At 35.0% G+C, this 24,789-nt stretch overlaps 1 protein-coding gene across 2 annotated transcripts in view; it reads left to right on the forward strand.

Annotated features, from left to right (window-relative positions):
- GRID2 (glutamate ionotropic receptor delta type subunit 2) overlaps nucleotides 1-24,789 on the forward strand; it is a 731,875-nt gene that overhangs the window by 361,351 nt on the left and 345,735 nt on the right. For both annotated transcript variants that reach the window (XM_037743424.1, XM_017542400.2), the window contains exon 9: nucleotides 1,797-1,994. In XM_037743424.1, the coding sequence (XP_037599352.1) occupies nucleotides 1,797-1,994 (198 nt within the window). The remainder of the gene's footprint in view (nucleotides 1-1,796; nucleotides 1,995-24,789) is intronic.

The following is a 24,789-nucleotide window of genomic DNA, read 5'->3' on the forward strand; positions in this document are numbered from 1 at the left end:
TTTCTTTCTTTCTTTCTTTCTTTCTTTCTTTCCTCTCTTTCTCTCTCTCTTTCTCTCTTTCTCTTTCTTGCTTTCTTGCTTTTTCTACAGCTATAGCAAGTTGACCCAAGTGTTGTATGGCATTTTAGGTGTTGGGACATGGTCTTCTCCTTTCTTTGCTGTCTGTAGCCTCAGATAGTTACCAGAACACCAGCCATTGTGCGTTTTTTCTAGTTTGCAGACAGCAGAAATAACAAGAAATGTGACACAAACCACTGTGCTTACATCACACTGGCCAGAATTAGTCACATGGCCATGAAGCAAGCCACTTCGCCTGAAGTAGGACTACAGATTGTCTTTATTCTCCATAGTGGTAAAATTTTAAAGAATTATAATTAGAGAAGAAGAGAACTCCCCAGGAGGACAACTAGCAGTAACCTGCCCTACTAACTGTCCATTTACTGGTTCATTTTACTCTAAAATAACATATAAACAGTGAAACAAAAATATTTTCAAAATTAGAAAATGTAAGTACTTTAGATAACCAAGATTAAATAAATGTCATAAATACTACAATATCGACATAGTTTTAGATGAACATCAAACTTAAGTACTGATTTTTTGGATAGCCAAAGTGAAAAGCTCAATAATTGGTCACGTTGTTTTCATCATTTTAAAAAATACAGTTCTGAGACGAATGAAGCCCTTTGACTCTGAACAATTACAAAATTTATCTCATGGTAATTTTTAGGGAGATAACTGTATATTATGGTTGATAATATTCCTATAACAGGTGCAGATGCAGTGATTTTTATAAGCTACTTATAGTGTCTTTGAATAAAAGCCAAAATGAAAGCATTATGAAGGCTATTTTGTGAGTCCCTGAGGAAAAATGATTCAACAAACAAACAAAAAATATCTTTGGGTATTCCGGCTTATATACAAGGAGAGATTTTAGCCTGGCCAGAGGGCTGGACAGACTATGAATGGTTATCTGTAAATATTACTGTTGCTGAAAGATTTCTGAACAAGTGTAGGAAATTAAGGAATAGATTATCTAATTTTCTGTAGTCTGCCAGCATGTTTCAAATCAATCGAGCTCTCTTAACAGCAGGTGTTCTCAAAAGTGAAAGGGGCCTATTTGTCAGCTTTAAGAAGACAAAAATGGGAAAAGATAAAAGAAGTAGAAGCAGAAACCAATTTCCTAAATTTACTAAATTAGACAGTTTATTGAAAAGATTAGTGAATTTCTCATAGCAGTCATAAAGAAGCTATTTTTGCAATAAAATATGTGTTTATATCAAAGTCACAAAATTACTTAGTGAATAACTCCCAGTAAATGTAATATTATTAATTGCAACTAAATTATATGTTCTTAGAATTTCTTGATATTTTCAGAGTTTTGTGTAGATTATATCTGTTATAATTTTATTGTATGTAATTTACATGATTTACAGACAATAAATGCCTAATGATAAATATGATAAATTTATAGTTTGTTGAATGCTTCGTTATTGAGTAATCTCAGATTTGTCCTCAGATGGCAGGGAAAATAAATTCATGGACCCTAAGTTTTTAGTCACTTTTATCTAATTTTTGATATGGTAATAATTAAAAGGGAGATGATAAGAAATTGGATGATTAAGCATTGTTAAATAGTATGATTCATTAATAATGCATGAATTACATTCCTGACTTGGTCCTTCCAAAGTATAAAGCAATTTTTAGATTTAATAAGCAAAACTCTCTGAAGAATTAATCTTTGCTTTTAGAAAGCATTTGGATTGACATCAGAAATTTCTCTTATTTCCATGTAGGAAGAACCTTTTGTGATGGTCTCTGAAAATGTCTTGGGTAAGCCGAAGAAATACCAGGGCTTCTCCATTGACGTTTTGGATGCCTTATCTAACTACCTGGGTTTTAACTATGAAATTTATATAGCACCGGATCACAAATATGGAAGCCCACAAGAAGATGGGACATGGAATGGCTTGGTAGGAGAACTAGTCTTTAAGGTAAGAATCCATTTATTTGTCTCATTCCTAAAGATTCAATGGTAACACCTTGAAGCTGAATAGTAACACCTAGTAACTCTTCTGTGGCATCCTCCTTCTTCTGTTTCCCTTTTCGATTTCTGGCGAATATAGCTGATTCAAACTCCATCCTCTTACAAGGTAGTTAAAGACCGACTTTCTACCTGAGCTCTGTCCACCTCATATCCCCTGAACTGAGGTAGATCCTCAATGAATAAGCCTTACAAAGGAGGGCACCACCCAGTGCATGTACCATTTTCAAGTGCTGAATACCCTGTAGTTTCTGCCTGCTTTGGGTTGCTCTCCAGTCCCTTCTATTTTTTTTTTTTTTTTCAATTTGATCCTGAATTTACAATTTTCATTTTTATAGGGCTAGTCTAATACAAACTAGTCAATCATTGCTAGAATTAGTACAATTTCTTAAATGCTTTAAAGAACTCAGAAACCTAAAGGATCTAACCTAAATCATTTGCAAGGAATGGAAACGAGTAGAATAAAAGGTTTCTTAAGGCAGTGGTAGGAAAAATAACAAAGTTTTTTCTATATTCTATAAAATCCTATTGAATTTGGTCTATTTAATAAATAAGTTACATATAGAATTTTATTGCAAAAACATTAATATCATTATTTTTAATACAAAATGGGCAATCATCAGTCCTCATCCTTCTTATTAAAATCATTCCACTTTATCTTCTGTTCTTTTAAAACTCACAGGCTGGGCATGGTGGCACACACCTGTAATCCCAGCACTTTGGGAGGCCGAGGTGGGTGGATCATGAGGTCAAGAGATCGAGACCAACCTGGCCAACATGGCGAAACCCCATCTCTACTAAAAATACAAAAATTAGCTGGGTGTGGTGGCGTGTCCCTGTAGTCCCAGCTACTCAGGAGGCTGAGGCAGGAGAATTGCTTGAACCTGGGAGGTGGAGGTTGTAGTGAGTAGAGATCACGCCACTGCACTCCAGCCTGGGTGACAGAACAAGGCTCTGTCTCAAAACAAGCAAACAAACAAAAACTCCCAAATTCAGGGTTCTACCTTTATATTTCTAAGGGCTCTTTCCTGATCTGAACCCAGATTAGCAATCATATTAAAATCACTGTAAAGAAAAGGCATTATACAAATTTATTCTATATAGTGGTTAAAATCCTTAATGAGTTATTACGCTAATAAACCATACTTGCTAGATGCAAATTAAACATAAAAAGCATTCAGATTAGTATGTTGGTGTTGTTTTTAATTTGTTATATGTGCTTGCACTAGTTAGTTTAAATTTTGGAGACTTGCTTTTTCACCTATAAAGTAAGACGTCCAAGTGTGTTAATGGTAAGATCATATCCAACTACAATGTTTTGAAAATATAAGTTTATTGCATAACAGTCATACACGAGAAATAGTATGTTCTTCACAAAAAAAATCGTCATATTATTTGCCTGTAAGATCACATCATTATTGTGTATTTATTTATAGTTTAGAGGGAGTCTTTTTGTAAACAAAAAATTGAGGCTTAAAGAAACTGACATGATTTTTAGACAGAAAAAAATATAAAACTATTTATTGAAACTAGGTTCTGACTTTGTTCAAGCAAATATTTAGCCACACTGACTGGGCTTTGGGAAAACTATTAAACAGGTGGAAAAGAAACCTACAAAAGGACTTAGTTTGAGTAGGTAGAGAGATTAAAAGAAAATTGAGAAAATGGGTTGCATGAATTCCAACAGAAAATAACATTTCAAGAAGGAAAGAACAGCCAACATTAGAAAATGACTATCAAGATAAAGGTACATAACATTCCCTTAACTGTATTCTAACTGTTATCAGTAAAGACGTAAGTTTTTACAATTACAAATGTTAATTCAATTACATAAATGAAATTTTAATCAAACACTATAAAATAATTTAGCTTTCCAAGAAAATTCATAATATTCAAACTTTATGTGGTGTATTTACCCCTGTAAAGTGAAAGACACTATTGAAATGGCATAATAATAATATGATGGCACTCCAGAAAAACAAGCTTATTGTTGTTATTATACCTTCCAATATTATACATATTTTTTAAATCTAAGTATATTTTAAATAAATATTGCCAATGAATATCTCTGTACATGATAATAAGACTTTAAAAAATAACAGGATTAACCAATGTTTGCCTAAGGGGCTACCAAAACTAAAATAATGTTTCACCTTGTGAAATTATGTGTCATAGTGATTATGGACAAACCATCACATTAAAGAAGAGTCAAAGAAGAAACGATAGAAAGTGAGCTCTGAATTCATATGATTATTACAGAGGAATTTCCAGGGGTGAAACTAAAGCTTCAGAGTGGTGTCGATCTCAAGTTAGAGAGCTTTCCCAATAAAACCAGAAGTCAGTGGTTCAGTACATACATACTTTAAAGAGAGGAAAATGCAGTCAGAGAGAGAGAGAGAGAGAGTGAATGATTTATATGATGTACATATGGAGTCTATTTAAAAACTAATAATATACTAAAGTATCCTATGTACTTCTCTGCCTCACTACTTTTACAATTTTCTGCAAATAATCTGTTCTTAACACTCACGAAAACAGAAATCCTGCCAAAATATGTGAAATAGATAAATGAGAGATATCTTCTGCTTAGCACAGGAGAAATTGTTAAGGGTGAGTTAATGTAACTGAGAAATTACTTTCTCCTAGTTTAGAAGGGAAGAGAGGCCCACAGAGAACTTTATATAAGAAATAACAAGCATATCAAGTTTGGAATAGAAGTACCAAAATATAAAATTAAAAACAAAGATAACTCTGAGTTAGATACAGTTGGATGTTTTGTGATGTAGTTTCTTCTTTGGGTAGCTTTAAAGTCAGCAGCTTTTAAAGTGGAGTATTTAGGGATACTAGAAGACTTTCCAAGGGGCAAGCTAGTATATTTAGTACAAAAAAATTTCAAGGAGTTGAGTGACATTTTGAAATAGAAACTAAAAATTTCTTTTTTCATATATTCATTTGTGTGAAAAAGATTTCTATGAAGTAAAAAAATACAGAAATTAAATCTTGATGCGAAACTCTACCTCATTTAAACCATAATTAGCATTGACCCATAGGATGCCTAAATTATTTTTTTTAACAAAGCTCTATCCAAAACATTGTAAGATGCATTTCTAATAAAATTTTATTTTTATAGACACCGAATCAATAGATTATATGCTAATCTAATCATGACTCGATCCAAAAAAAAGTTTTATACCTAGTACCTTATAGTCACCAGTTATTTAATAAAGATTTTAATTTTAATTTGCATGCATATTTTTATGCAAAAATACTTTGGTGATCCAAGAAAAGACTTTCAAACATACATTGCTATTGTATTTGCATTACAATTTTGTGAGAGTGGAGCAAAACATAAATATAATTCAAGCATAAAATAAAATGATATAAATATTCTACCTATTAAAGCATGAGGTCAAACCATTATGATACTTCGATTCTAACGGATATAATTTTGAAAGTGACTTGACAATTTTAAATTGTCAACATTTACAACACAATAAACATAAGTCAGTGCCCATGTTCACTCAGGAAAATGAAAACCATTCCTAGAATTTTGAAAAGAGGAGAATTTAATATGGAGGGTTGATCACAAATGTGCTAGAAGGAATGAAAGAGCAAAAGAATAACAGAGTAGGACACTGGAAAAGCAAAAAGAAAAGAGTAAAACACAGATCTCTGGTGCTACTGATGTGCCAGTTGACTGTATCTGCCAGACATATGCACCTTGGTCAGAGCTGTAATTGGCAAAAAGTTGCTGCCTGTGCCCTAGCTGCTGGAATCGAGAATCACCTACTGCCACTACTATTGCAGCCACTGAAATAATCATTTAAAGCAGAAGGCTCTTTTCTTTCTTTTCCTGTCTGATATCTTAAATGGTTTCCCTCTGGTGGAAATTATAGAGAAGCCAGATGGCAAAGGAGCCTGGGAAATGTGATTTGCAGATTCCCATCCCTGTAAGGCTCACAGTATATAGCAGAGTAGAAAATGGTAGGTATAGATTTAAGGAAAAACAGGTAATGATCAATACTGTCTGTAAATTACACCCTTTACAATTGTCTAAATGATTGCAAAATTAATATGTCAATTATAAATGTGGAGAGGTACATATATAAAAAATTCCTTTGAGGATTATATGAAGGAAAAAGCTTGATGATTAATACAATGGAAGATTTATTTTACACAAAGAACATGACTGGTAGTTTTGGATTTAATAATAACCTGTAGATAATCCTTCAGCGTAATTTTACCTGGGAGTTTCAGCCACCTAGAAATTAAATCTCTTCATATCAACATACTAACTGATTATCAAATGCTAAATTATATGACAAGAATTTTATTCCCCAAGGAAAATAGATCTAATAATGGAATAAAGCCAGAACCCAGGAAAATGGAAAAAAAGGAAGAATAATGGACTAAATTGTAAATCTGTAAAATTAGGAAAAAGTATTATACTTAGCACATTACTATTAATAGTGATATTCCCATGTTAAAATATGGCACCATTGAGAATCCTATCTCAGTTTCTAAAATTCTAATGTAACTCTAGGCTTTTTTGTCATTGCTCCCACCCACGTGGTTTCATGAGAGTAAAGAATGTTTCTGAAGGTAGAAATATGATATTGGAGTATAATATGATACTATTTAGTGATTATAATGCCAGTAATGTCATTTTCTGAGGAATAAAATGTTCCCAAGACTAAACAGAATAAATCAGCTGCCCGGGCTACACAGCTTTCCTCATTTTTCATTGTTGACACAAAGTCTGGCAATTCTTTAGATTTACTAGGTAAATAAATTTCTATAATGGGTATTTTAATTCATCAATGTATTAAGAATAGAAAACATATATTCACCTGGAGGCTTATACATATTTTATTATTTTATTTAATTAATTTATTTATTTTTATTTTATTTATTTTACTTTAGTTGCATACTATATCTGGCATTTCTCCCCATGTTATCCCTCCCCACCCTCCCCTCCCTCCCCACCCCCGTTGTCTCTCCCCTACCCGCCCCCAACTGTCCCCAGTGTGTGATGCTCTTCTCCCTGAGTCCTTGTGTTCTCATTTTTCAACACCCACCTATGATTGAGAACATATGGTGCTTGGCTTTCTGTTCTTGGTTCAGTTTGCTGAGAATGATGGTTTCCAGATTCATCCAAGTCCCTACAAAGGACACGAACTCATCGTTTTTTATGGCTGTGTAGTATTCCATGGTGTATATGAACCACATTTTCTTTGTCCAGTCTATCATTGATGGGCATTTGGGTTGGTTCCAGCTCTTTGCTATTGTACACAAGGCTGCAATGAACATATGCGTGCATGTATCTTTATAGTAGAACGATTTATAGTTCTTTAGGTATATACCCAATAGTGGGATTGCTGAGTCAAGTAGAATTTCTATTTCTAGATCCTTGAGAAATCGCCACACTGTCCTCCATAATGGTTGAACTAATTTACACTCCCAGCAACCGTGTAAGAGTGTTCCTATTCTCCACATCCTCTCCAGCATCTGTTGTCTCCAGATTTTTTAATGATCGCCATTCTAACTGACCTCAGATGATATCTCAGTGTGGTTGCAATCTACCCAGCTGACAAAGGGCTATTATTTTATTTTATTTATTTAGAGATGGAGTCTCACTCTGTTGCCCAGGGTGGAGTGCAGCAGTGCAATCACGGCTTGCTGCAACCTCTGCCTCCTGGGCTCAAGCGATTCCCCTGCCTCACCTTCTGAAATAGCCGGGATTACAGGCACATGCCACCATGCCCAGATAATTTTTGAATTTTTAGTAGAGAGAAGGTTTCACCATGTTGGCCAGGCTGGTCTCAAACTCCTGATCTCAGGTAATCTACCTGTCACAGCCTTCTAAAGTGCTGGAATTACTGGCATTAGTGCCTGCACCCTGCCTATAAATATTTTTAAATATTTTAAAACATACACCACTTAACAAGTGTTAATCACATTGCGTGATCAAAGTGCTATGGAGGGATACAAGTGTGAGTAAGACATAGACATTGATCATGAAAACATTTCATTGATGGCTTCTATGTGCTATGTACTGTGCTAGGCACTGGAGATGCAAAGAAATAAACATGGTTCTTGCCCTTGAAGTGATCATGTCTTAATGAGAAACACAGAGATTAAACTAGATAATTATAATACAATGTACTAGGTGCAATGATGGAGAAAGAAAGCAACAAGAAAGGTAGAGTAAAGGTAAATTTCCCAAAGGAGGAGAAATGTAGCCTGATGACAAAAGAAGTAATTATCTAGGTAAAGAAGGATTGGCAGAAAGTGAAGGATGTCTACTGACTGACACAAGAGTACAAGTAAAGGTAGAAAGGTTAGAAGTAGCATGGAAAGTGGGCCAAAATTTAAGAGAATTTTGCAGCACTCCAAGCAAAAAGTGACAAGAATCTGTCGTACTATACTAATGTGGTGAATAGAAAGAAAGATAAGAAATTAGAGATGAAAAGGAGGTAGATAAACAAAATTTAATGACCAAGGTATGGATAAGGGAGGAGTCTGGGATAACTCATTGGTTCATAGTACAAATACATAAAAGGATGGTTGTGTAACTAATTGCTGAAAAAGACTTAGAGGAGGAGGACAGTTTAGTATAGGGTGAGCTGGATATGTAGCATTCTGAAGCTCACTGTGAAAGTACAATAAGAGGTATATGCATTTGGGAGTCAGCAACCTGTGGGCGGTAGTTGAAAGCATGAAAGTGCATCAGATTGCCAAAAAGAACACATGGAGTTAGAGGATCACTGGGCTAATCTTAGGAAGAAACTCAAAGAAAGCTGTCACTTAAGAATTGACAAAAGAAGAGAATTTATGAAGAAAAAAAAAAGATAGTTTCAAAAAATAAACTATGACTAGCAATGTCAGAACTATTTGAGATGTTGATGATAAGAACTGCCAAATGTTCACTAGACTGGCCATTTGGGAGTTGTTGGCTACTCAAGCCAGAACTCTTTTGGTAGCAAAATGGGAGCAAAAGCCAGACTGCAAAAGATGATGGAAAAACTTGGATGCGAAAAGGTGAAAATGACATTCATATGTATTATTCTTTCAGAAATTGTAGATGGAGAGGGGAAGAAAGAAAGAGATAATACTTGGAAGGGTCATGGGTTTGGGTTGTTTTTGTTTGTTTTTAAGTTAACAGAGACTTGAGTAAAATTATAAGCTAAGGAAGAAAAAGAAAGAAGGAAAATTTAATATAAGGAAACCAGTTAATATGTGAAGGATAAATATCCCAGAACAGATTCTACTCCATCAAAAATGATTAAACTGAAAATTGATTTCAATGAGGTAAAGATGTTACTTTGATACTGAAAATAATATGATGAGAATGTGTATGTTAATAATAGATAGGCAAGAGATTGGAAAATTGAGGAAGGTACTTTCTTATTACTTCAAATTTCTTCATAAAAAATTGGAGATTAAGTGTGTTGACAGTGGTGGGAATATGTATTATGCAACAGTCTCCAGGAGAGTGGTAAAGATTGAAATAGACATTGAGGAAAGGGAAAGTGACTGTTAAATCAGAATAGATAAAAAGAATAGATCAGTGGCACTAAAGACTTAGCTGAGGTTTATATGAAACTGACACTTTTTCACTGCTGCTAGTCTACATAACAGTGTGATTTTCTTCAGCTGAGATTGAATGCCCAAGTCTAGGAGCAGAGATGAAAACATTCATATCAAGGTTGAGACATGGTGAATAAACTTGGCAAGGGAATTAAGTGAGATGAAAGAAGACTTTAAATGTTCAAGGAAGCATAGCCGTGATCAGAGACATAGGAACTGGACAAAATTTTGGAAAATTAATTTGGAAATTAATCAGAAGATTAAAAGAAGTTGAAAAACAGGTGAAGGATGAGTGAAGATGTGAAAGAGTAGGTTAGAAAGAGATAACCAGAGACTGAAATGTGTAAGTTCTAGAGTTTGACCTTGCGGTTCATGGCAGAATGTTAGAGAAGATAAAAGAAACTGGAGTTTAAAATAGCTCACAATGGGGTGAGGGAGGGAGGAATGAACTGGTGAAGCATAGGAGATATTTAGGGCAGTAGAACTATTTTGGATGATACTGTGATGGCTACACTGCTAACACTGTGCACTTGTCAGAACCCATAGAAAGAATGAACTCTAATGTAAAATATACACTCTAGTTAATAATCATGTATTGATTTTGGTTCATTAATCAGGCAAGGTAGCTCATGCTTATAATCCCAACATTTTGGGAGACCAAGCTGGGAGGATCCCTGAGGCCAGGAGTTTGAAAACAACCTGCACAACACAGAGAGACCCTGCCTCTACAAAACGATAAAAGTTAAAATTAAAATTAATTAGCTAGGCATGGTGGTGTATGCCACTAGTCCCAGCTATTGGGGAGGTTGAAGTGGTAGGATCCCTTGAGCCTAAGAGTTTGAGCTGTAGTGAGCTATGATGGCACCACTGCACTCCAGCCTTGATGACAGAGTGAGATTCTTCTCCAATATTGATCATAAGGTTCATTAGTTGTAACAAATAAACTGCATCAATATGACCTATTAGTAAAAGGGGAAATAATTCATACCTCCTGCTCAATTTTTCTGAAAACCTAAAACCACTTTAGAAAATAAATTATATCTAAATCATGGCCCAAAATGATTGTTGTAAGGAACATCTACATTGATTCTGCAATCTATTATGAGGTTAGTAGGTTTTTGTGTGAAGAGAAACATTTAGCCAGCCCTCAAAGTTTTCAAAGAAGGAGGTGCTAAGACCTCAGAAAGCACATGTAACTGACAACATAAAACAAAACAATACAAAACAAGAATGGAGATAGCATACATAGAGTCTCATTAATAAAGAAAAAAAAACCAGATTCCTTGAGTATCTAAGAAAGGCAAAATTCCATGGCCTCTAATAAATAGTGAAAATGATGGAAGAGAATTCCCACACCATGTCAGCTCAAAATAATCATATTTTTTGCTCAAGCTCTTGCTCGTTTTCTATGCCTCCTGTGCTCATCCCCACTCCTGCTGTCTAGGATCCTGCACACAGATTGCAGGCTGTTGATGCAGCAGGTCATGACACTTGGCTGATGGAGTTCATTTCAGTGCCCTAGTAGCTAATGTCAATAGAGCTTTCACTGATATGTCCAGTGTCCTTTAATTCATTAGGTATTTATCTTTTATTTGAATCCTCCATGGCCATTCCAAACATTTTCCACACTTTTCAAGTCTCGATTTCCAGTCTCTTAATTTTTTATGCTTTCCTCATTTTCAGTTGTTAAAGTCCATGGTTTACTGAAAAGCTCTGAAAATCTAATGTGAGTCCCTTGTTTTCTTGTATTCAACCTCAAAATTTTTCCATGATTCTCTCATCCTTAGCGACATCAGTGATATTAGTTACGGATACTGCTGACACATTTAATAACCATGTGAGCCTAAAAGAGTTTTAAATCCTCTTTGAGTCACAGTGTCCACATCAGTGGAATGAAGCTATTGTGAAGATGAACCAAGAAAATGAATTCAAGACTGTGCTGCAGGAAAAACAAATAGACCTTGCTGTATCTGTTGACTCAGATAGATTGGTAAACTCTTCCTCAGGTTCTATGTTTTAAAAATGGAATATTATGCAGCCATCAAAAACGATGAGTTTGGGTCCTTTGTGGGGACATGGATGAACCTGGAAACCATCATTCTCAGCAAACTGACAGAGGAGCAGAAGATCAAACACCGCATGTTCTCACTCATAGGCGGGTGTTGAACGATGAGAGCACATGGACAAAGGGAGGGGAGCACTACACACTGGGGTCAGTTGGGGGGAAATAGGGGAGGGATGGTGGGGGGTGGGGAGCTGGGGGGGGATAGCAGGGGGAGAAATGCCAGATGTAGGTGATGGGGAGGAAGGCAGCAAATCACACTGCCAGGTGTGTTCCTATGCAACAATTTTGCATGTTCTTCACATGTACCCCAAAACCTAAAATGCAATAAAATAAATAAATGGGGGAAAAAAAAATGTAATAAATCTAACACATATTTGGAAGGTAGACTGATAGGATTTGTGGATGGGGAGGTGAGAAAAAGACCAAAGCCAACAATCTCTTCTAAACTCAAGGCTTTTTAATTTTGTCTTTTCAGCCACAGCAGCAGAAAACAAAAACAAAAAACAGCCTTTGTTTCCATTTTCCCCAGCTCCACTCACTATCTTGCTCCTAGCCACAATTATCTCTCCTCTGGATTGCAGCCGTAGAGGTTCAGTTACTCTCTCTCTTTCTACTCTTGACTGCCTTCAATATATTTTAACCAGCAGCCAGAGTGATCCAGTCATTTCCCTGCTGAAAGGCTTCTCTGCTGATGGGTTTCCATTTTACTCAGAGTAAAAGCTGTTCTTAAAATTGTCCACATAATCTGCCCAACCAACTCCCTTTGTGACCTGTTTATCTCTCCCTTTGTCATCATGCTCCAGGGTTATGGTGCCCCTTGTACTACCTCATACTCACTGAACTTGGCCTTTTGCATTTCCATCTCTCCTGTCTGCCTAAAATGCTATTCCCCCCGATATTTCTCTGCCTAATTTTTTTCAACATTCACTTAAAAGTTATTAGGGAGGACTCCCCAATGGGTGGTAAAACAACTTCCACCCTTTGCACTACCTATCTCTTGTATTCTGTTTTATTGTTCTTTATAACCCTTATTATTATTTTATTATGTACCAACTTGTTCACTTGTCTTCTTCTGGTAAAATGTAAGCTTAAGTTGGGTAGAGATTTCATATCTTTGGTTTACTCCTGGAGCCTCAATATCTATAAAATATTTGTACATAAAAGAATGAATGGTGGGCAAGTGGCATACATTAGATAATAGCACTCCCCTAATTTATAACCATTCCATGGCATCTCATTGCTCTTTAATAAAAACAGTTAACCTATAGCCTACTAAATTTGGACTTTATGTAAAATGTTTCCATCTTTGTTGAAAGACTACATGGGGCTTTTGTTCCTATTATTTTAAATCCTTTGTCCATCAGTTATACAGCCTGTTATACTCAGCCACTCTCACTGTACTTCAAGTTAATCCAGAGTGGTACCATCGATTGGCATAGGGGAATCTAATGAAGAAAATATTTGGGCAGGAGTTGCAGAATGTGTAATAAAAACTACTATATTAGAAATGAATAATAATACCCAGATGCTATTCTAAAGCTTTATAGGTATTGACTCCTTAGATGCTCACAATAATTTGATGAAATAGTTATTATGCCCATTATGTAGATTTAAGACATGAAGGCATAGAGAATTTAAATACCTTGCTCAAAGTCACATAGCTAATAAGTGGAAGAACCAGAATATTAGTTTAAGTTGTTTGATTCTGCTCTCTTAACAACTGTGGATATACCTCTTTGGAGCTATCTAAATGGAAAATGAAATAAGTAATCTAATATATGAGTCTGGAGTAGAGGTTCAGGTAGTGATATGGAATGGACACATATATTGGAGGCCAATCTGCATATAGATGAAATTTAAATTGCCCCTCTCTCTTTCTTTATCCCTACTTCTCTTTTATCTTCAATCTCTTTCACATTCTTTGCTTCATCCTCATTTCTTTAAAAAAGGTATTCTCTATCTTAAAAAAAACCTTCCCATATATTCTAAGCTAAATTAATTAGGTATCTTTGGTTGCAAATGATAATGCAATTGAGGTGAAAAGATAATTCAATTCTCACAAAACTGGCCTACTCAGGGATAAGATCCAGGCTCCTTTCATCAGTCCTTGGTATTGCTCGCTCCATTTCTCAGCTGTGCTGTTTTTATGTGTTACCCCAATTCTCAGGCAGGCTCTCTTCTCCTGGCACTAAAGTGACTTTTAGTAACTCTAGGCTTAGATTTCATCCTCTTATCTATCTCAATATAAACATAGATTGTCTTTTACCAACAGTTCCCATACAGAGCCTCAGCTTTAACACTGACTGTCTCTGACTATGAAGCACTGCATCCAAGAGGAGGCAGTGCTGTCAATGCCAGGCCTGCACCACTAGCCCAGATGGAGTGCCAGGAGTAGGAGTAGCTACACGCAAAACACCTAGAGCAAGCCTGGGGGAGCAGTGACTCCCAAGGAAGAGAGGGACGCCGTTATCAGAAGAAGGAAAAGTAGATACCAAACAGGAAAAACAAAAGATATCCTTCAGGGGCTTAAAAACAATAGAATAATTTACAAGGAAACTACGAATAGTTACATGTACACAATAATTTCAATCAACAGTAACAAAAAGCCATAATAAACTAAATGAAATTACAAACAAAATTTGGAAAATATTTGTAAAAGTGTGGTGGTGAATTGTTTGTGTCACTGCTTCACTGCTACATGAAAAAGTCATGAAATCAACATGAAAATGCTAAGACCCCTCTGGATAACGATATAAAACGTATCAATTTAGAGTTTCAAAACGAGAAACTAGTAGGCAGTATCAATCCAAAAGCAAAGCTATTGTAATTAAGAGGGCAATTAATACTTTTTTTAAAGTTAAGTTTATGAAATATAATTGGTTAGTGCTTTTATAAAGTTATAACTGTGTTATATATGCTTGGAATTATTTTATATGCTGTATTTCATAATAAAGTAGAGAATCACCAGAATTTGATGACATATTTGTCATCAATAATAGACCTGACAACATTGCAATTAACATAAAACTGACAAGGAATTTAAAAGCATAGCTTGAAACTGACCAAATAACAATTATACTGGCACTGATAAAGAGCTTACTTATTCCTGACACAGTCTCACGTACTATGTATTTATTACCTCTCAGTACTCACAACAATAAGTACTACTATTATCCCAATGTTGCAGATGATGAGACAGAGAGAGGTGAAGTAACTTGTCCATGGTCATATAGCCAAGTTGTAGGGAATTAATGATTCAAATTTAGGAAGTTTGGCTCCAAAATCCAAGTGATTAACTTCTTCACCAGTTTCCAGAGAAAAACAGGGTTTTAATATAAGTCTTGTCTGCAAAGTATTTAAATAAATCCAGTTACATGTCCATGAGAAAAAGAATACTCAAACAGTTCAGAGCTGTTTTTTTTTTAAAAATGCATATTTCAAGAAAGTTGAGATAGGAGTTTGGATAGAGTGTGAGTAGAAGACAAAACCTAAGATTATATAGAGAAAGATTTGGGGTATGATGTAAAAGATTTGCGTTTCTAAACTTCTCAAATATCACACTTCTTTCTCAAACACCTGTGTTTTCTTTCCATAAAAAAATTAAAACTTTCAGAAAGGCTTGCAATATACTCTATAGTCAATATCTCACTTCCCTCTTGCATTTAATCACACTCCATTTAGATGACATTCAGCTTTAATCTGCCTAAACTGCCCATACTCACTTCATCATCCTAAATTATTCTCAACCCTAGCTAAACTCGCACTTTGTCCCATAAGGCTTTCAAACTACTTCCATATCTTAGTAACCTTGTCTTCTGAGAACACCTGTTCCACTTCTTTTCAAATTATTTTTATGTAACATTTTATATATATATATATATATATATATATATATATATAAATGGGCATATATACAATCTCAGGGACAGAGAATGAGAGAGAGAAAGAGAGAGAGAACTTCTTTTTGCATACTTCCTGTTTTGGAAACCAGAAGGCTAAGGTTAAGGTTATGTTTACTTTGTATGCCAAGTACACGGCAGAATGCCCTAAATTCATCCATTTATCTGCACATGTTTTTGAATGCATGTTGAATTCTGGGCACTGTGCCTAGCATCATAGATACAAAGGAGTGGAAGACATTGTTCCTCGGCCTTCAAAGATCTCTAAGTGTACCCAAAAAACAAATGTGTAGATAAATGATTAAAACACAGTGTGAAAAATGCCATAGGGTGATATACACAGGGTGCCATGGCAACCCAGGGGCCGAGTGAGAGCTTCTGCCTGGAAAATTGAAAAGATTTCACAAAAGAAGAGAAATTTAAGCTAGGTCTTGGAGATGAGTAGGAGTACAAGAGGCAACAATAGGAATAATTATAAAAGCATGTTTGCCTTGGTAAAGAGTTTGCACTTTATGATGCAGCCACTGCAAATTACAAAAGGGTTTTACAAAAGAGAAAAATGTGATTTAACTTATGTTTAAGAAAGATAGCCTGAGAATGCATTGGAGTGAGGAAGAGAATAAACAAATGGCCTTTTCAACAACCTAGAAAGGAATAATGGACTATCTAAACTAAAACAACAGTAATAGGAAACTAACAGAAAAATGAGTTTGAGAAAACAATTAATATTCTATGGTATAATAATAGAACTTGATAACTTGGAGAAGAGAAGGAAGGGTTGAGATTTGGTGAGAAATTTAGCAGAGGAAAATGAGCAGATGAATACTCCAAACAGGATACAGAAGGAAAAGCAGATTGGAAAAGGGCAACAGGGGCACAGAATTTGGCTGTAGGCATTTTGATTTTGTGGTACCTGAGGAACATTCTCATGGAATTGTCTAGGAACAATTAGTAAGTGACCATCTGGAACCCAAGTGAATACTGTTGAGAATTTCTAAAAGTTTAGGAAACATAGGTATTTCCATCACTTCCATTATAAACACTTCACTGGGAATGTTGGGTTAATAGGAAGATGATGCACAGAATGATTATTTAAGGTCCTAAATTGTTCCACCTGAGCCTGGGTAAGGAGGACTGGTGTTAGTTATTTTTGCTGCGAGGGGAAATAATTTAAAAGCTAGAGAGAGGAGAGAGTTAACTTTGGGAAGAGGGTTTAGATAACCTGAGAATGTAATGAGCTGCCTCCTTTTCCACCCACACTGGAGAGGGGCATGCCAGGGGCAGTTGGGAAGGATCAGGCATTTTTCCCATAAAGTCAAGTCTATCTCTTGATGCCAGCAGAACATGCTACAGGGAGGCACAATTCCCACCATTCTGACCACCCTTTCCTAGGTAGTCAAGTTTAGGGTGGCAGGAACACCTAGTATTCCCATGTTCTAGAGAAGCAGGAGGAGCTAGTAAGGACAAAGGCCAGAAACTGCCTTGTGCAGAGAAGCAGGAGGAGCTAGCAAGGACAAAGGCCAGAAACTGCCTTGTGCAGGGAGAGCTCGTCACCGACTGGGATCAGGAGAAGACCCTGTTATGAGGAGCAATGCTTGCAAATGAAGAGGGGTTCTCAGCTGGGTGCCTGAAAGCCATCAAAAATGTTCCATGATCACACATGCACACAAAAGAGTCTTAAATATTTTCATTACTACAAATCGGTCTTGAAAATATAGTGTGAACCAAGAAAACTTTGCCCACCAAAGAACAGCTTCTCCTCTACAACATACCTGTCAGTGACAGCCCAGTGATAAATGCTTGCAGGCCTTGTGAAATGAGATCGCTTTGCAAAGTGGAACAGGATAAAACATGTTAAGAGAAGGGAAGCCTTATAGAGACTTTAAATTGGACAGTGACTAAGATTTTAATTCTTACACGAGACTAAACAAGCAATAATAGACTTATTGTGTTTCCCAGAGTATGTCAGCTGTACGCAGGCAGGAAGTTAAAACTAAAAAAGTACATGTGGTTATAAGAATACATGTTTGCACGTCTGAATGGTGAGTGTTCAATCCACTGGATATGCATATAGGAAGAAGCTGAAACATAGATGTGGGAGATCATACAACCGTTTTTATATAAGTACAAGAGAAAAACATGGCCAAAAATATTCGTTGTTAATAGGGAAGGATTTTAACACTAATGAAGGATAAAGAGAGATCTGTGAAAGGAAATAAATTATGTAGATGGAAATGACTTAGTGAATGGTTATAGGCGCAATTTTCTAGATTTGCAGGTGACACTTAATTGGCAGACATTGCAAATAGCAAGGAGCAATTCAATCAGATAAAGGACTTGAATCATTAAGTACTTGGCCTAATAGATAGCAAGCACAGATAAGTGGTAAATAATAAGTCTTCAATCAAAACTAGAGAGTGAATATTTGCCAAAGGGAATGATGCCATCCAGGAATGGCTCTTAGATTTAAGGAGAACTTATAGACAAGGACAAACAAAAATTCAGTAAAATATTACAAATAAAAAGATTTGGTAGGTTACAGGTTATCCAACTGAAGCTATGATGAGAAAGTCTGATAACTTGAGGATAGATAAATCCTAAAATCCACTATTGGCTATTGAAATGCCATCTGTTACCTAGATTTTCATCTATCCCTCATCATGCTTTGGAGATAAAATAAATAAGATAATATCCAGTCATATAAGAGGGTACAGATTTTGGTGAGGTTATTATAAGTAACTTTTAGAGAGCATTTCAGATATGAAATTCTCTATGTTCTATGAGCATAATTGTAAGGTGTTGTGTTTAGATTGCTTGGTCATTTTTATTTAAGATGCCGGTTTTAGTATATGTTAGTCTGGAAATTATAAACATAGAGAAATATACTACAAGTAAAAGAGAATAATAAAAATTTTTTATAGCCTAGCAAGGTAGTTGATGCAATATAGATGTATCTCCTCTTTCTCTGTTTTTGCAATGGTAAGAACTTTACTAAATGAAAAGGTTAATTTTAATATTAAAGAGAAATGAAAACATCCTTTAGTACAACATAACCACAAATGGAGCCTTTAAATATTCACTCACTCTAGCAGTCACTGTTCCAGCCTCATTTAAGGGATTGTCTTTAACTTGACATATAAATATTCAGAATGAATATTTGGAAGCAGAGTTTCTAAATATTCCAAATATTTCTATACCTTGAAAGATAACTGTGGGCTGACTCCTGCCTGCCATTTGGATACTTTAGATTTTAGTTATTTTAAGTCTTAGTGATTCAGAGCTTTATTTTTGTAATTTGGTAATTCTGTGATAGCAGGCTTTAAAATAACTAAAAGTTTCCTTGAGTAAGAACAAATAAAAACCCGGAGACCTAATAAGTCTCAACTGTGTCCAGGTGGGAGGTAACTGCAGGTTGACTGCCGAGGCTCCCTCTAGCTGCATGAGGACATCTGAGTGTCTCTCTTACTCATTTTATGTTTCATTTGATACTGCACAGAATCACTAGGTGAACAGCCAGAATTGATTTACTTCTCATAGAGACAAACTGTTTCTGGGAGCTAGTTATCTTCTTATTAACAAAGAGCTTACGTTCCCCTCCCCTGCAGAGCTCCCAAAACATCTGTAATAGCCTCCTTAAGTGAATTCTACAATGACTGAAAATTTCACTGCAATGAAGATAAAAATTGACTCAATTCTAGTTCTTTTATCCTTGGTTTGCATTTTACTGAAATATGTATTTGCAGTTTGGACAATTCAGTCAGAGATTGCTTCTATATTCTCTGCCCATAAACAGCCTTCAGATGGCCTCTTAGAAAATTAAAGAAGTCTAGTCTTCCTGATGGTCTGTTTCTTCAAAGATATAGCATTATCTATTGGGAATTATAGAAATGGTATATGTTTAAGCCTCTTCTAATGCTACAGATAATTCCTAAACTACTGTAATTTATAAATAACTTGTGCCTTTTTTTCCCATTCAGCATTCAATAAGCATTTATCAGGGCCTAATGTGTAGCTGGAATTTTGGAGAATACGTAAAATATAGAACATGGAGTTCTTGTTCTTCAAGAGCTAAGCAGCTATATAGAGAAGGGAGAGACAGAAAGATGGAGAGAGAGAGGGAGAGAGAAAGAAAGAGGGGGGGAGAAATCCAAAACATATCCACCACTTACTTTGCTATCTATACGTCAACTTTTGGCGGACTCATCCCATCTTATGGATTCAATTATCATCTATAAGTAGACCACTTCTCTAATTGTTTATTTAACCCAGATCTGTTACCTGAACTACAGACTTTTATTTCTCACAATGCATTCAGCATTTTCCATTTCTAATGAGTACTTCAAACATTAAGTGTTCAAAACTGAATTTCTGATTTCACCCTCTTCTTGGATCCTGGTCTGTTGTGGTGTATGGCAACTCCAGTTTTCAGGTTACTCAGTGCAGAACCTTTAAGTTGCCCTTGACCTCTCTTCTCTCTGTTTTGCCTCATATACAATGCATCAGCAAATTTGTCTGGCTATAAACCTGAAATACACCATCAATGTGATCACTTTTCACCACTTGAAAGCTACTATTTTCTCTCTTTAGGACTACTTCAGTGGCTCTTTAGCTACTCACCATGCTACTGCTCTTTTCCCTATAATTTATTTTCAACAGAGCAGCCAAAGTGATTATTTTAAAATGTCATATCGTATCACATCTTCCCTATAATCCCCAATAGTTTTCCTTTAACTGAAATTTACATAATTGCCTATAATACATGTTCATTTATATACATATGCACTTACCACCACGTCTGTGAAATCTCTTTCTCTTACTTCCCCAGTATGAGTATTGTTTAGGCATAAATCAGAAGTCAGAAAAATAAGTGTAAGAATTAAAAAGGACATATGTGCTGAAAAAAAAATAGAACAATGAATAAATACTGGGGAAATAATCAAGAGGAAGAGATTATACAGAAGCCATAAAGCAAAAAGTTAATCAAATTTGCCAAGCATAGTATAGGGGACATGGCCAGCCCCACAATTTGTTCACCTATAATCTCAGGCAAGCTATTTATCTTATCTGAGTCTCAGATTTGGCCTCAGTAAAATGAGGGTGGTGATACATCAGCTAGCACATATGGAAGTTTACCCTACATATGTGGGCAGAAAATATTAGAACCCAAGCTACCAAGGTCAGAAGGCCTAACTAAGAGCTTCATATGGAAAAAAGCCTTTAGTCAATGACAAAATGAGAGAAACATGTTTTTCAGGCAGTATATAGTCAAGAATCTACTTCTTGAGTGCTAGAATTGAAGGTTGTATAAAAACACTTACTATCAAATTTCAAAGAACAAGCAGAGCAAATAAATTGAGAGAGAGATAAATCTTTCTTGGAGGACATTTTTGGAAAAATACTATGAGCAAAGCATTGTGAAAATATTTAGAGACAGAGAGGACTATGAAGATAAAACACCTACATCAAGAAGTTTATCTTAAAATTGAGAATATAAAGCAGATATTATGAGATAAGTCCTCCAGGAGACATATAGCAAAACAGATAAAGGAAGGATAACTGTAAACTCTAGGGAAGAAGCGTCACAAGCTCAGGTGAAAATACATTAGAAAAGGAAAACTAGGTATTTTTCAGTATATGTATTCAGGCCGGGAGAGAAAAGCTGGTTCAGAGACTAGTGAAAACTAAACTGTTCCTACAAGGACTTTAAAATTAGATCAGCATGTGAGTAGGCTTGGAGGCCTGCTGAAGAGGGAGCTAGAAGAAGGAACAGCACGTGGTTTCTGAGAAATGGTGTAGCAGTAAGATTAACAACACAGAAACTAAACTAATAATCATGTTTCTGTCACTATTGTACTGTCAGAGACAAAAATCTGTTGAAATAATGAAAAATACTAGTTTTGAGAAATATCAGTGTGGCAAAACCCAAGAAACACTTATCAAATGAATATACTCAAATTGCAAGATCAAACATCTATTAATTACAGTAGGTAAGAAAAAGGAAACATTCAAAAAATATATTTCAAAGGGAAAATATGTAAATTAATCAGAGTACCTTCATAATCAATAAACGCTTATTGAGCATCTATTCATGTGCTATCCATGTGTTAAAAATACAAAAGTGACAAAAATAATTATTGCTCAAAATTTTGTGCAGTATTTAGAAAGACTGAGTAGGGATAAACATTTGTATTTCTCTAAGATTATATTACATTATGATAAGGTTTATGGAAAAAATGTATATACTTGTGTATATGTAAAAATAGAAAAGAATCTAAAAGAACTTTTTCAGTCTCAAAATAGTGTTTACATATGAGAAAATGTAGCAATGACTGTTGTTTACAAATATCTGTTCTCACTTCTTAGAAATACAGCTCCTGAATCATAATAGCCAGATACAGACTTCCCACAATATGCATTTCCCAGCTTCTCTCCTGAGCTAGTGTGGTCATGTGACTAAATTGTAGCCAATGATATTTAAACAGAAATATCATGTGATGTCTCTGAGAAATGTTCTTAAAGAAAGGATTGTTATCCTTATTCTTATCTTTCTCCTTTCTCCTGGCTGGAATGTTAATAGGATGGCTGGTATTCAAGTAGCCCTCTAAAGACTTGAATTGGAATCTATGTATTGAGGAGCACAGAGCAATAAAAGAAAATAAGTTTGGTTCTTAACTCTGGAAGCTTGATCAACCTAGGACAATCAGCCAGGGAGCTTCTTCCATGTTGGTTTCTAAGCCAGTGATATTTTGGGCATTTCTTTTACCTGCAGGAAGAAAATAGGCTGATTTTATATAATTTGGCCCTTTAAAAACTAGAATATATTCATACACAATTCTTACAGTTCAGTGTTTAAACTTATTTATTTTTCATCTTAGTTTTGCTTTCCTATGGTTTATAAATGATAAACTTATTAGCCTATTCTGTGATATATAAAAGTTTTACTTTTATGTTTTGTTTTGACATTGGCCCAACTTCCATGTTCTGCTAAATAGACACAAATAAATAATTTAAATTATTGCATTTCACTGGGAATCCAAGTTAGAAAATTCGTTTTCCACATTTTTAATACCTAAAACTTGGGAAATGAATAACATTATAAATACTTGAAATTAATATTCACTTACTTCTCATGTTTAAGCCCTGTTGAATTATTTATTTTCCTGTCTCTACTGAGCTTGGAAGACATTTTTACAAATGATTTCATTATAGAAATTTACACATTTTTTGATATATCTGTTTACTTAAGATGTTGAAGAAAACTTAAGTATCTACCTTCCCCTTTTTAGATCTCATATGATATAACAAATAAATAGGAAATTAGAGGAAATTTTAAAACAGCACGCTAAATTAAGTAAGGGTGCCCTCCATGAACCACGAACTGGCAGATTTCAAAGAAGCACTCTCCTAAGAAATCGTTTTTTATGTGACCCTGAAAAAATCCACTAATTGTCCTAATTTGGAAGGGTAAAAACTGCAGAAAAGAGAAAGGTAGGAGCTTACCAGGAAGCATATTTTATTGCCAGTTTGCTGTTGTGGCTCAGTAGCAGCACTTCTGTTATCTTCTGCATGGCTTCTCACTCATCAGTAAACAAATTAGGACTCATTCACATGGTGATCCAGGGTTCCTGCCACAGCAAGAGAGACGGCAAGCCCATTGTGCCAGCCCTCCAGTGCTCTATTTGTATCACATTGCTTCTTTACCATTGACCAAAGCAAGTCCCTGACTAATCCCAGATTTAAAGGATAGGGAAATAGACTGCACCAATTGTTGGAAGAGCTGAACAGTACATTGCAAAGGGGTGGGTATACCAGAATAAGAAGCACTTTGTGGCTATTTTATGTAATCTGCTGTGCTAATCAGTTAGACTGAAAATGAAGGATAATAAATTCAAATTCCTAATAGAAATGAGGCTAAGATAAAAAAGTAAAGTTAGATATAGTACTTATGCATACAGTGTACTTGAATAGTAAGAGCTAAAATGAACTGAAGATCTCATGAACTTTCCAAGGGGGCATTGTCTCTCAGATTCAACAAGTTGCTGAAACAGACTGCAACAATTTTTAAAATGAAATTGTCAGTTTGAATTTTTATGTAGAATCTACTAATTTTGAATTCTGTCTGAAGTATTTTAAAACTAGTTGAACATAAATGCACATGTAAGTTACCTATAAACCATGGACCATCAACTTGTGAGTTTTGGTAGAGAAGACTGAAAGGATAAAATTTTTAAACTTTATTTAATATAATAGAAATAGTATAATTAATACAAATTTTATGTAAATTTGTGTCCTACAGAGCGTGAAGACCCATAGGTTAATTATAAATATTGATAATATATCATGTGCCCCCAAACTCCAAAATTTATATACAACATAAGAAATACCTGACAAATTACCTGACTAAAATACAATAAAATTAAGATAAATAACATTTTAAACAAAGACAAAATCTCAAACCACGTGGAAATAAAAATAGCAAGTGAGCAAAAACTCTCCTATACTGTTCCTAGAGCAAAGAGGAAATAAAAACTAAAAATATAGACTATTTAGAAAGTAATGATAACAAAAACACAATATGTAAATTGTTCTTAAAACTTTGCTTACAGAAATATGCCTGTGTTCAAACTCTACTTAATTACTGAATTAAAATAATGAATCAAGCCTTTAGCTCAATAAACAAAATATAAAGCCAATGAAGTTAAAAGTGCATTAAAATTTATATTTTAGAATTCATAAATCAATAGGGTTAATTAAAGGGAAAAACAGTTCTTTGAAAAGATGTAAAACAAAACAAAGCCTTTGGCGTGTCTGGTTTCAGAAAATGAAATACATAAATAGTTCTATCAAAAAAGAGTATGTATACCCCAGTTAAGAAAAATTTTCACAAACATGATAGAACAGTAAGTACAAATGTATGCTAATTATATTGAACAAAAAACTTAAGGCATAAATTATTTTCAAGGAAAACATCCCATCATTAAAATTGACTTAAGGAGAAATAGAAAAAAAAATTAAATATATGTCTAATATGACAAAAATGTAATTTGTTTACAAATTAATAATGTTATACCCTACCTGTTTTCTTCATTTCAGGAAAGAATAGGCCAAATGATTAACACATTTCATAATAGTTACTCATAATTCTGAGAAGCAAGAGTAATTCCGAAAAAAAATGGCTGACAATGAAATCA

The sequence above is a fragment of the Cebus imitator genome, unplaced genomic scaffold (genome assembly GCF_001604975.1).
Source record: "Cebus imitator isolate Cc_AM_T3 unplaced genomic scaffold, Cebus_imitator-1.0 Scaffold144, whole genome shotgun sequence".
In the NCBI taxonomy this organism is placed as follows: Eukaryota; Metazoa; Chordata; class Mammalia; order Primates; family Cebidae; genus Cebus; species Cebus imitator.